The 14,154-nt window shown below is 44.9% G+C and overlaps 1 protein-coding gene across 1 annotated transcript in view; it reads right to left on the minus strand.

Annotated features, from left to right (window-relative positions):
* Positions 1-14,154, minus strand: part of STX7 (syntaxin 7) — a 48,948-nt gene that overhangs the window by 12,643 nt on the left and 22,151 nt on the right. The window contains exons 3-6 of the mRNA XM_069726726.1: positions 12,033-12,102; positions 10,891-10,981; positions 10,057-10,194; positions 9,404-9,456 (exon numbers count right to left, since the gene is read on the minus strand). Coding sequence (XP_069582827.1) covers positions 9,404-9,456; positions 10,057-10,194; positions 10,891-10,981; positions 12,033-12,102 — 352 coding nt within the window. The remainder of the gene's footprint in view (positions 1-9,403; positions 9,457-10,056; positions 10,195-10,890; positions 10,982-12,032; positions 12,103-14,154) is intronic.

Consider the following 14,154-nt stretch of genomic DNA (forward strand, 5'->3'; position numbering starts at 1 on the left):
TGTCCCCCCGTGAAAGCGGCTGATCGCATATGACGTACTATCCCATCGATGATGGTCATACGGGCCCAGGTCACCTCGACGGGATAGTATGTCTGATGTCAGAAAGGGGTTAAAAACTTCTTTTTTTTTTTTTTACTTTTGGCATGCTTCAATAGTATGGGAGACTGGAAGCTGCCATGACCCGATCGGCTCTGCTACCTACAGGCGATGATCTGATCACCTGTATACAGTAGAATTGTTCACTTGATATGAGTGCTGACCACCGGGTGGCGCACATAGCAAGCCGGCAGTGACAACCATGGAGGTCTCCAGGAGACCTCTGGTTGTCATGCCAACCCACCGGTGACCCACGATCACGTGATGGGGGGTCACCAGTGGGCAGATTTCCGGCCCAATGGCCAGAAGCGCACATTAAATGCAGAGTTTGACAGCGGCATTTAATAGGTTAATATCCATGGGTGGATCGCGATTCCACATGCGGGTATTTCGGGCACATGTCGGCTGTACACACGAAGCCGGGGACCAACACACGGCGGTAAGCAAAACGTTGAGCCCTTTCCTGAGACAACGTCAAATTGTCCACCACATGAGTCCAAATCTGCTGCAGCCTGTCCACCACAGAATCTACACCAGGACAATCAGAAGGCTCAACCTGCCCAGAAGAAAAACGAGGATGAAAACCAAAATTACAAAAGAAAGGTGAAACCAAAGTAGCCGAACTAGCCCGATTATTAAGGGCAAACTCGGCCAACGGCAAGAAAGACACCCAATCATCCTGATCAGCAGACACAAAGCATCTCAAATAGGTCTCCAAGGTCTGATTAGTTCGCACAGTTTGGCCATTAGTCTGAGGATGAAACGCCGAAGAAAAAGACAAATCAATGCCCATCCTAGCACGAAAGGCCCGCCAAAATCTAGAGACAAACTGAGAACCTCTGTCAGACACAATATTCTCCGGAATGCCATGCAAACGAACCACATGCTGAAAAAATAATGGAACCAGATCTGAGGAGGAAGGCAACTTAGGCAAAGGTACCAGATGGACCATTTTAGAGAACCGGTCACAAACAACTCAGATAACAGACATCTTCTGGGAAACAGGAAGATCTGAAATAAAATCCATGGAAATATGCGTCCAGGGCCTCTCAGGGACCGGCAAAGGCAAAAGCAACCCACTAGCGCGGGAACAGCAAGGCTTGGCCCGGGCGCAAGTCCCACAGGACTGCACAAAAGCACGCACATCGCGCGACAAGGAAGGCCACCAAAAGGACCCAGCAACCAAATCTCTGGTACCAAAAATCCCAGGATGATCAGCCAACACTGAACAATAAACCTCAGAAATTACCTTACTTGTCCATCTATCAGGAACAAACAGCTTCCCCACTGGACAGCGGTCAGGCCTATCAGCCTGAAATTCCTGAAGCACCCGCCGCAAATCAGGGGAGATAGCAGAAAGAATCACCCCCTCCTTAAGAATGCCAACCAGCTCAAGGACTCCAGGAGAATCAGGCGAAAAACTCCTAGAGAGGGCATCAGCCTTAACATTCTTAGATCCCGGAAGATACGAGACCACAAAATCAAAACGGGAGAAAAACAGGGACCATCGAGCCTGTCTAGGATTCAGCCGCTTGGCCGACTCGAGGTAAATCAGATTCTTATGATCGGTCAGGACTACGGACCACAACGCGGTGTTTAGCTCCCTCAAGCCAATGTCGCCACTCCTCAAACGCCCACTTCATAGCCAACAACTCCCGATTGCCGACATCATAATTGCGTTCCGCAGGCGAAAACTTTCTGGAAAAAAAAGCACACGGTTTCATCAAAGAACCATTAGACTCCCTCTGAGACAAAACGGCCCCTGTCCCAATCTCAGAAGCGTCGACCTCAACCTGAAAAGTAAAAGAAACATCCAGCTGACGCAACACAGGGGCAGAAGTAAATCGGCGTTTAAGCTCCTGAAAGGCCTCAACAGCCTCAGAGGACCAATTCGTCACATAAGCGCCTTTCTTCGTCAAATCAGTAAGGGGCTTAACCACACTGGAAAAGTTGGCAATGAAACGGCGATAGAAATTAGCAAAGCCCCAAAATTTTTGAAGGACCTTCACAGATGTGGGTTGGATCCAGTCATGAATAGCTTGGACCTTAACAGGATCCATTTCTATAGACGAGGGAGAAAAAATAAAACCCAAAAAAGAGACCTTCTGAACTCCAAATAGGCACTTAGACCCCTTCACAAATAAAGCATTATCACAAAGGATCTGGAACACCATCCTGACCTGCTTCACATGAGACTCCCAATCATCGGAAAAAATCAAAAAATCATCCAAATATACGACCATGAATTTATCAAGATAATTGCGGAAAATATCATGCATGAAAGACTGGAACACAGATGGAGCATTAGAGAGCCCAAATGGCATCACAAGGTATTCAAAATGGCCTTCGGGCGTATTAAATGCAGTTTTCCATTCGTCACCCTGTTTAATACGAACAAGATTATATGCCCCTCGGAGGTCAATGTTAGTAAACCAACTAGCCCCCTTAATCTGAGCAAACAAATCAGTGAGCAAAGGCAAGGGGTATTGGAATTTGACCGTGATCTTATTAAGAAGACGATAATCAATACAGGGTCTCAAGGAGCCATCTTTCTTAGCAACAAAAAAGAAACCCGCTCCCAATGGTGACGAAGAGGGCCGAATATGCCCCTTCTCCAAAGACTCCTTGACATAACTCCGCATGGCGGCATGCTCTGGCACAGACAGATTGAAAAGTCGGCCCTTAGGGAACTTGCAACCAGGAATCAAGTTAATAGCACAATCACAGTCTCTGTGCGGAGGAAGGGAACTGGACTTGGGCTCATCAAATACATCCTGGAAATCCGACAAAAACTCAGAGACCTCAGAAGAGGGGGAAGAAGAAATTGACACCACAGGAACGTCACTATGTACCCCTTGATAACCCCAACTAGTCACCGACATAGTTTTCCAATCCAGCACCGGATTATGTTCCTGTAACCATGGAAAACCCAGTACAACAACATCATGCAGGTTATGCAACACCAGAAAACGGCAATCTTCCTGATGTGCTGGAGCCATGTACATAGTCATCTGTGTCCAGTACTGAGGTTTATCCTTGGCCAAGGGTGTAGCATCAATACCCCTCAAAGGAATAGGGCTCTGCAAAAGCTGCAAGGAAAAACCACAGCGCCTGGCGAATTCTAAGTCCATTAAATTCAGGGCAGCGCCTGAACCCACAAGTGCCATGACAGAAAAGGACGACAATGAGCAAATCAGGGTCACAGATAAGAGAAATTTAGGCTGTATAGTACTAATGGTAACAGACCTAGCGACTCTCTTAGTACGCTTAGGGCAATCAGAGATAACATGAGCAGAATCACCACAGTAAAAACACAGCCTATTCTGACGTCTGAATTCCTGCCGTTCTGTTCTAGTCAAAATTCTATCACATTGCATAGGTTCTGGACTCTGCTCAGAGGATACTGCCATATGGTGCACAGCTTTGCGCTCGCGCAGACGCCGATCGATCTGAATGGCTAGAGACATAGATTCACTCAAACCGGCAGGCGTAGGAAAGCCCACCATAACATCTTTAAGGGCTTCAGAAAGACCTTTTCTGAAAATAGCAGCCAGAGCCTCTTCATTCCATTTAGTGAGCACAGACCATTTTCTAAATTTCTGGCAGTATAACTCTGCCGCTTCCTGACCTTGACACAAGGCCAACAGGGTTTTTTCTGCATGATCCACAGAATTAGGTTCGTCATGCAATAATCCGAGCGCTTGAAAAAATGCATCAACATTCAATAATGCCGGATCCCCTGTTTCAAGAGAAAAAGCCCAGTCTTGAGGGTCACCACGCAGCAAGGATATGATGATTTTTACTTGCTCAATGGGATCACCAGAAGAACGGGGTTTCAAAGCAAAAAACAATCTGCAGTTATTTTTAAAGTTCAAAAACTTGGATCTGTCCCCAAAAAACAAATCAGGAGTAGGAATTCTAGGCTCTAAAGCCGGAGTCTGGACAACATAGTCCTGGATACTCTGTACTCTTGCAGCAAGTTGATCCACACGAGAAAACAAACCCTGAACATCCATGCCAAAGCATATATCCTGAACCACCCAGATATCAAGAGGAAAAAAAAAAGACAAACCAGAGCACAGAAAAAAAAATGGTTCAGAACTTTCTTTTCCTTCTTTTGAGATGCATTTAATTCATTTTTGGCCACTTGTACTGTTATGATGTGGTGGTCTAGGAGCAACATGGAACGAGCTCTGAAGGAAGTGGTAACTGTACTGACCGCAGTCCCTAAGCTCAACACAACACTAGAAGTAGCCGTGGAATGCTCCTAACTCTCCCTAGGCATCTCGTCACAGCCTAAGAGCTAACTACCCCTAAAGACAGAAGCAGGAAAACTATCTTGCCTCAGAGAAAATCCCCAAAGGATAGATTAGCCCCCCACAAATAATGACTGTGAGTGGAGAGGGAAAAGACATACACAGAATGAAACCAGGATGAGCACAGGAGGCCAGTCTAGCTTGATAGATAGGACAGGATGGAATACTGTACGGTCAGTATAAAACTACAAAACTACAAAAATCCACGCAGAGTTCACAAAAAAATCTCCACACCTGACTAAAGGTGTGGAGGGTAAATCTGCTTCCCAGAGCTTCCAGCAAGACAGAATTAATTCATACTGATAACGCTGGACAAACATAGAAAGCACTGAACGGATAAGTCCACAATCTGTGAACAAAAAAGCGCAAGCAAAAACTTAGGTTTGCTGAACTGGTCAGGATAACAGGGAAATCCAAAGAGATGTGAATCCAACCAGGAACCAATTACAAGTGGCACTGGCTGAAGAAAGAGCCAGGCCTAAATAGCCGAGCAGAAGACACGATAAGTGGAGGCAGCTGATGACAGCTAACTCCAAGGAGCAGCCATACCACTTGAAACCACAAGAGGGAGCCCAAGAGCAGAACTCACAGAAGTGCTACTTACAACCACCGGAGGGAGCCCAAGAGCGGAATTCACAACAGGGTGGGCCCCTATGACCACCGACGGGATAGTACGTCATATGCGATCGGCAGCGCTCACGGTGGGATCGCGGCCGGGTGTCAGCTGCCTATCGCAGCTGACATCCGGCACTATGTGCCAGGAGCGGTCACGGACCGGCCCCGGCACATTAACCCCCGGCACACCACGATCAAAGATGATCGCGATGTGCCGGCGGTACAGGGAAGCATCGCGCAGGGAGGGGGCTCCCTGCGGGCTTCCATGAGCCCCCCGCAGCAACGCGATGTGATCGCGTTGCTGCGAGGGTCTCACCTCCCTCCCTGCTTCCTCCAGCCCCGGATCCAAGATGGCCGCGGATCCGGGTCCTGCAGGGAGGGAGGTGGCTTCACAGAGCCTGCTCAGAGCAGGCACTGTGAAGCCTGCAGTGCTGCATGTCAGATCGGTGATCTGACAGAGTGCTGTGCAAACTGTCAGATCATCGATCTGTGATGTCCCCCCCTGGGACAAAATAAAAAAGTAAAAAAAAATTTTTCCAAATGTGTAAAAAAAATATTCCTAAATAATGAAAAAAAAAAAAATTATTATTCCCATAAATACATTTCTTCATCTAAATAAAAAAAAAAAAACAATAAAAGTGCACATATTTAGTATCGCCGCGTCTGTAACGACCCGACCTATAAAACTGGCCCACTAGTTAACCCCTTCAGTAAACACCGTAAGAAGAAAAAAAAAAAAAAACGAGGCAAAAAACAACGCTTTATTATCATACTGCCGAACAAAAAGTGGAATAACACGCGATCAAAAAGACAGATATAAATAACCATGGTACCGCTGAAAACGTCATCTTGCCCTGCAAAAAAAGAGCAGCCATACAGCATCATCAGCAAAAAAATAAAAAAGTTATAGTCCTGAGAATAAAACGGTGCAAAAATAATTATTTTTTCTGTAAAATAGTTTTTATCATATAAAAGCGCCAAAACATAAAAAAATGATATAAATGAGTCACTGTAATCGTTCTGACCCGAAGAATAAAACTGCTTTATCAATTTTACCAAACGCGGAACGGTATAAACGCCTCCCCCAAAAGAAATTCATGAATAGCTGGTTTTTGGTCATTCTTCCTCACAAAAATCAGAATAAAAAGCGATCAAAAAATGTAACGTGCCCGAAAATGTTACCAATAAAAACGTCAACTCGTCCCGCAAAAAACAAGACCTCACATGGCTCTGTGGACTCAAATATGGAAAAATTATAGCTCTCAAAATGTGGTAACGCAAAAAATATTTTTTGCAATAAAAAGCGTCTTTCAGTGTGTGACGGCTGCCAATCATAAAAATCCGCTAGAAAAGTAAATCAAACCCCCTTCATCACCCCCTTAGTTAGGGAAAAATTTAAAAAATGTATTTATTTCCATTTTCCCATTAGGGCTAGGGTTAGGGCTAGGGTTGAGGCTAAAGTTAGGGTAAGGGTTTAGATTACATTTACACTTGGGAATAGGGTTGGGATTAGGGTTAGGGGTGTGTCAGGGTTAGAGGTGTGGTTAGGGTTACCGTTGGAATTAGGGTTAGGGGTGTGTTTGGATTAGGGTTTCAGTTATAATTGGGGGGTTTCCACTGTTTAGGCACATCAGGGGCTCTCCAAACACGACATGGCGTCCGATCTCAATTCCAGCCAATTCTGCGTTGAAAAAGTAAAACAGTGCTCCTTCCCTTCCGAGCTCTCCCGTGTGCCCAAACAGAGGTTTACCCCAATATATGGGATATCAGCGTACTCAGGACAAATAGGACAACAACTTTTGGGGTCCAATTTCTCCTGTTACCCTTGGGAAAATACAAAACTGGGGGCTAAAAAATAATTTTTGTGGGAAAAAAAAATATTTTTTATTTTCACGGCTCTGCGTTATAAACTGTAGTGAAACACTTGGGGGTTCAAAGTACTCACAACACATCTAGATGAGTTCCCTGGGGGGTCTAGTTTCCAATATGGGGTCACTTGTGGGTGTTTTCTACTGTTTAGGTACATTAGGGGCTCTGCAAACGCAATGTGACGCCTGCAGACTATTCCATCTAAGTCTGCATTCCAAATGGCACTCCTTCCCTTCCGAGCCCTCCCATGCGCCCAAACGGTGGTTCCCCCCACATATGGGGTATCAGCGTACTCAGGACAAATTGGACAACAACTTTTGGGGTCCAATTTCTCCTGTGACGCTCGGGAAAGTACAAAACTGGGGGCTAAAAAAATAATTTTTGTGGGAAAAAATTTTTGTTTTATTTTTACGGCTCTGCATTATAAGCTTCTGTGAAGCCCTTGGTGGGTCAAAGCGCTCAAAACACATCTAGATAAGTTCCTTAGGGGGTCTACTTTCCAAAATGGTGTCACTTGTAGGGGGTTTCAATGTTTAGGCACATCAGGGGCTCTCTAAACGCAACATGGCGTCCAATCTCAATTCCTGTCAATTTTGCATTGAAAAGTCAAACGGCGCTCCTTCCCTTCCGAGCTCTCCCATGCGCCCAAACAGTGGTTTACCCCCACATATGGGGTATCAGCGTACTCAGGACAAATTGTACAACAACTTGTGGGGTCCAATTTCTTGTCTTACCCTTGGGAAAATAAAAAATTGGGGGCGAAAAGAATTTTTGTGAAAAAATATGATTTTTTATTTTTACGGTTCTGCATTATAAACTTCTGTGAAGCACTTGGTGGGTCAAAGTGCTCACCACACCTCTAGATAAGTTCCTTAGGGGGTCTACTTTCCAAAATGGTGTCACTTGTGGGGGGTTTCAATGTTTAGGCACATCAGGGGCTCTCCAAACGCAACATGGTGTCCCATCTCGATTCCAGTCAATTTTGCATTGAAAAGTCAAATGGCGCTCCTTCGCTTCCGAGCTCTGTCATGCGCCTAAACAGTGGTTTACCCCCACATATGGGGTATCGGTGTACTCAGGACAAATTGTACAACAACTTTTGGGGTCCATTTTCTCCTGTTACCCTTGGTAAAAAAACAAATTGGAGCTGAAGTAAATTTTTTGTGAAAAAAAGTTAAATGTTCATTTTTATTTAAACATTCCAAAAATTCCTGTGAAGCACCAGAAGGGTTAATAAACTTGAATGTGGTTTTGAGCACCATGAGGGGTGCAGTTTTTAGAATGGTGTCACACTTGGGTATTTTCTATCATATAGACCCCTCAAAATGACTTCAAATGAGATGTGGTCCCTAAAAAAAATGGTGTTGTAAAAATGAGAAATTGCTGGTCAACTTTTAACCCTTATAACTCCCTAACAAAAAAAAATTTTGGTTCCAAAATTGTGCTGATGTAAAGGAGACATGTGAGAAATGTTACTTATTAAGTATTTTGTGTGACATATCTCTGTGATTTAATTGCATAAAAATTCAAAGTTGGAAAATTGCGTAATTTTCATAATTTTCGCCAAATTTCCGTTTTTTTCACAAATAAACGCAGGTACTATCAAATAATTTTTACCACTATCATGAAGTTCAATATGTCACGAGAAAACAATGTCAGAATCACTGGGATCCGTTGAAGCGTTCCAGAGTTATAACCTCATAAAGGGACAGTGGTCAGAATTGTAAAAATTGGCCCGGTCATTAACGTGCAAACCACCCTTGGGGGTAAAGGGTTAATGGTGCCCCATAGAACACAGGGTCTGCAATGGATCACCCATAACAAAGAGTGCCTGAAACAGAAGCAGCATTACAGAGGTCTGAACCAGTGCCTCCATAAAAGACAAAGTCTGGATCAGTTCCCCTATAACAGCAGCTACAGAAGCAGATTTCTGTATTTAGGAAATCCGTAGGTCACAATAAATACATGACAAATAAACCGATAATACCTGTGTCACGATTCCACCTCTCAATGTGTATGGGATGCAGTTACTGACAGCTCAGTCATCCAATCTGGTGCAGGGGAGTGATGAAGATGCCAGTACTTTGACTGACAGCTCAGCTGTCCAATCTGAGACTGGGAGTCACTGGCTGCCTTCAGGTGTTCCCTGTCCCAGGTGATTGCCAGGCTACTTAGCTGGGTTGTCTGACAGATGTAAATTCACCTGTCTCCCTGTGCCTTGTGGAGTTTTTCGCTGCCTGACATTGGACTTCATTCTGACCATACCATTTCTCCTGCTCCCTTTGCTCTGATCTAATTTCCTCCAAGTATTTTGACCTCGGACCGCTACCCGACTACGCCTTCATCTCTTCCTTCTGTTTATGACGTACCCTCCTGGCTTTGATCTCGGACTCACTGACCACCCTGAATCTCAGCTTGTCCGTGAGAAGTGACTCAGCGTCACAATTCGTAAGATTTAACAATCGTGCAGTTCAAATAAAAACATAAGTACAATTTTGAATCCTTACTTGTCCCAATTGACCAATGTGCCGTCCCTAAGCCCATCTTCTTGTGCGCCACCCTAAAAACAATAAAAAAAACACTTGTGTTACAGACAAAAAAAAATGAAAAAAAAGTGTTGTCCGCTCCCTGTACTTTTTTCTACTTATTTTATTAAAGCAGTCACCCATGTAAACTAAAAATACCCTATACTCCCCACTGGCTATTCCATCGATGCCGGCGCCGGACCTCCAAGACCTCGCAGCAGGAAAAAGCACCTTATGCCCTTGAGGGCTCTAATGCTTGTGGAGGTATGTGGTGGTCTTACGCTAGCTAGCATCTAAGATGGGTTGACATTCGGATGTTTTAGTGAAACTTAGGCTATAGTTCATGTACCCTGGGGGATATATAGTCACAAACAGTTTATAAATGAACACGTACAGTATATAGGGGCACGCTGCATCCAGTACAGGCTTTTATGCTGTGTTAAGGTTGCCTATACCCACTGCAATCACCACCAGGGGGTGAGCACTGTGACTACTACGGAGAAGAACCAATCTTTAAAGGGGGTTTGCAGCAGATAGCAGTGATCACCTAGCACAACGTTTAGCTTAGTTGGGGTCCACCGATTACAAGAATGGGGCACCTTTATGTCCATTACACCAGAGCGGTTTCAACCTACCGATACTCTGGAGCCGGCGCGGACCCTGGCCACGAAGTCCTTCTCTTTCTCCGCAGCTAATCTCTGGATCTTCTGAAAGTTGGTCAGGGCAGAGGAAAACTCGTTCAGGAGTCTGTCCTTCTGGAGCTTCCTCTGTCTCTGCAAAAAAAGAAACAGAGAAATGGAGTGTTCAGAGCGAGAAGGTGACAGATCTCGGAAGGCCTTGCTCAATATAGTGTCTGCCGCGCCAAGTCTGTCTGTGGCTGTGCACATATATTGCAGCTCAGCACTACTAAAGCGATAGAATCTGAGCTGTAATACCACACATGACCTGTGGGATAAGAGTGGCGCAGTTTATGAAAAAAAGGGTGTAAAAGCAGAAAAGTAAAAATATGAACTTGTGCACTGCTCCTGCCAAGTCTTTTGATCAATCATTGGGGGTCTCCGTACCTCAGAACCCCTATGATCTACAGTAAGTTTTTAACTCCAATCACATATTTAAAAAAAAAAGTATTGGCAGACTTTAATTCCAACATGGCCGCTCCCTGTAAAAGCAATCTGCTTCTTTCCTCCTCCGTTACTTTATAAGTCTTCACAAATCCTAGAGAATCAAAGTGGCAAAACGTCACCAATGTCGTTAAATGAAAGAAAAAAAAGATCTTTTTTAACCCTTTTACGGATGCATCCAATGTTAAACCTGGAGACTTGAAGCTGCGATCGTTTGGTCAGTAGTCCTGTAAAGACCTGAACCAGCTCTGGTCGCTGCCAGTTGTGTAACACAGCCGGGAACTAACCTGCATCCAGCAGGCTCTGCTCCTGAGCCCGCTGCTGACATACGCTGCCCGGCATCTTTACCTGATCGCTGTCAGAAGGGAGGGATGAAAAGTCTTTGAGAAATTTGTCTGTCTCTTTGGCGAGCTTGTTCACATTTTGTATCTTCTGCTGTCTGCAAGGAAAACAGATTAAAAGTTGCCGTAATGACTGCTTTCACCAAATGTTTTGCAAAAAGAAAAAGCTTTAAAAAAAAAAGGTTTTTTTTTCTGGCAATAACCCCACGGCTGAAAACAGAGATAATATTTCAATAAATTGACTTTATGTGAGCATTAGTCAGGGCAGGAAAGTACCCAAGTTTACCAGCTGGTCATAAGGACGCTGCAGGGTTAATTCCAGCATAGCCATAAGTGCTTTATTTTTAACCCTACCAGCCATACCTTAACCACTTCATGACCAGGCACATTTTTTTTTTGTACATATGGTTTTAAAAGCTATAACATTTTTTCATGATACCTAATTTTTATATATGGTTTTCCAATATCGGGCTGAGGGGCGGGAAATAAAGGAATAAAATGGAAAGCGTCTAAAAATCATTTTCAATTGTGTTCCCCCATTCTGTAATTATTTTTATACATTGGATAAATGTTTTTCAAAGAAACAGCATTCAGAATGGAGGTGGCTTTGTTTTTTTTCTTTCTTTTTTTGTAAATAATTTGATACCCTATGTCCCCCCGTAAGGACATACGAGACCTTTAGGATGCATTTCAACATTTACATTTTTATTAAAGCTCATTTCCCCTGTAACTTTGGCTCATATATTACCTCCAGTTACAGGGAAAATTCAGCCTCCTGCTAGCACTTCAAAGTGTATATGGGACTGCAAAGATCCAGCAGCTCCTGCTCCCATCCTATACAGTGATCACATGATCACTGGGTCTGGAGGAGGAGGCACTGTCAGTGCTTCCTCTTACTATATACACAGCACATGTTCAGCAGTGTACATACAGCAATCAGGAAGGCAGAGTCGGTAATAAAACATCTCTGCCTTCTCAATGGAAAGTTTGGCTGTATCAGACAGTCAGTTACAGGCTCCTGCTTGGTTCTGAAATGACCTTGCACATGCAAACATCTTAAGTTGTTGGTGGGAATCCCAAGTAGATAAGGTATAGATCCCTGAGAAGCGATGAAAGCTTACGGGGATAAGACAAGTCCAAGTTACTCACAGCTGGTTCTGTAGCTCGGTTGTGTCCTGTGCGGTTCCCAGCTGATTTACTATCCTCTGTATCTCTGCGGCTGCAGGGGATACAAAAAACCTTGGTTACAAATCTGGGATATCAATTTCCAACTTCATAACAAATATGCAAAACAGATTATTTCTGATGTCTATTACTGTGAAAAGGGGTCTATTCTAACTTTTTTAATATTACAACTTATTTTTTAATGAACTTGATGGGTAATGCTGCTGTGCTCAGTGATTGACTGCAGCGCTGTTGATGTGATGTCACTGCTGCAGCCTGTACAACTCACACCGTGCTGAACCTGGTACCAGCTGCTTCTATTCTTTTTATCACGTTTATATAAAAAAGTCCTAATTTATAACAAACTGAATATTGGGTAACACTTCATTACTTAAAGGGAACCTGTCACCCCGTTTTTTGAGATTGAACTATAAATACTGTTAAATAGGGCCTGCGCTGTGTGTTCCTATAGTGTATGTAGTGTACCCTGATTCCCCACCTATGCTGAGATATAACTTACCAAAGTCGCCGTTTTCGCCTGTCAATCAGGCTGGTCAGGTCGGGAGGGCGTGGTGACATCGCTGGTTCTTCCTCAGCTTTACGTTGGTGGCGTAGTGGCGTAGTGGTGAACAAGCCGCGCGCGATCTGCGCTGTAATCCCTTGCATCGGTGGGGGCGGCCATCTTCCTGGGGCCGCGCGTGCGCAGATCGAGTGCTCTGCTGCACGGGGCTTCAGGAAAATGGCCGCGGGATCCCGCGCGTGCGCATTAGAGATCGCGGCGGCCATTTTCCCAAAGCCGAGATGCAAACTCGGCTTTGGGAAAATGGCCGCCGCGATCTCTAATGCGCACGCGCGGCATCCCGCGGCCATTTTCCTGAAGCCCCGTGCAGCAGAGCACTCGATCTGCGCACGCGCGGCCCCAGGAAGATGGCCGCCCCCACCGATGCAAGGGATTACAGCGCAGATTGCGCGCTGCTTGTTCACCACTACGCCACTACGCCACCAACGTAAAGCTGAGGAAGAACCAGCGATGTCACCACGCCCTCCCGACCTGACCAGCCTGATTGACAGGCGAAAACGGCGACTTTGGTAAGTTATATCTCAGCATAGGTGGGGAATCGGGGTACACTACATACACTATAGGAACACACAGCGCAGGCCCTATTTAACAGTATTTATAGCTCAATCTCAAAAAACGGGGTGACAGGTTCCCTTTAATGAAGTCCGACAACAAACCGCAAGTGCCTTGCTTTGCCTTGATAAAAAAAAAATGTAAATAAAATGTAATTTGTATTAACATGTAACTATAAACACAAAATAAAACCAGAAAAGCTGCCAAGTACAGTGAGGGATATGAACACCAATAGCATAGATGGCGACAGGTAAGGTGCGGTGCAGTAAGAGAAGTGAGAATGTGACAAGAGTATAAAGATACAACGTTACAGAATAATACAAAGTGTTCTGCAGCAGCGTGCACAGTTCTGCAGTGTACAGTACAGAGGAAATAACAGCGGAGAGCAATGACGTGTAACATGGAGGTGCACAGCAAAACATGTAACACCGTGTCTACAAGCCTGTATCTACAGTATGTAATGTCTATCACAGGACTGATAGCTCCCTACAGTGTTACTAGCACACACCGATAGCTCCCTACAGTGTTACTAGCACACACCGATAGCTCCCCACAGTGTTACTGGCACATAATGATAGCTCCCTACAGTGTTGCTGACACACACCGATAGCTCCCCACAGTGTTACTGGCACACGATGATAGCTCCCTACAGTGTTGCTGACACACACCGATAGCTCCCTACAGTGTTACTAGCACACATCGATAGCTCCCCACAGTGTTACTGGCACACAATGATAGCTCCCTACAGTGTTGCTGACACACACCGATAGCTCCCTACAGTGTTACTAGCACACATCGATAGCTCCCTACAGTGTTGCTGACACACACCGATAGCTCCCCACAGTGTTACTGGCACACGATGATAGCTCCCTACAGTGTTGCTGACACACACCGATAGCTCCCTAGTGTTACAGACACACACCGATAGCTCCCTACAGTGTTACTAGCACACACCGATAGCTCCTAACAGTGTTA

Source organism: Ranitomeya imitator, chromosome 1 (assembly GCF_032444005.1).
Source record: "Ranitomeya imitator isolate aRanImi1 chromosome 1, aRanImi1.pri, whole genome shotgun sequence".
Taxonomy (NCBI): Eukaryota; Metazoa; Chordata; class Amphibia; order Anura; family Dendrobatidae; genus Ranitomeya; species Ranitomeya imitator.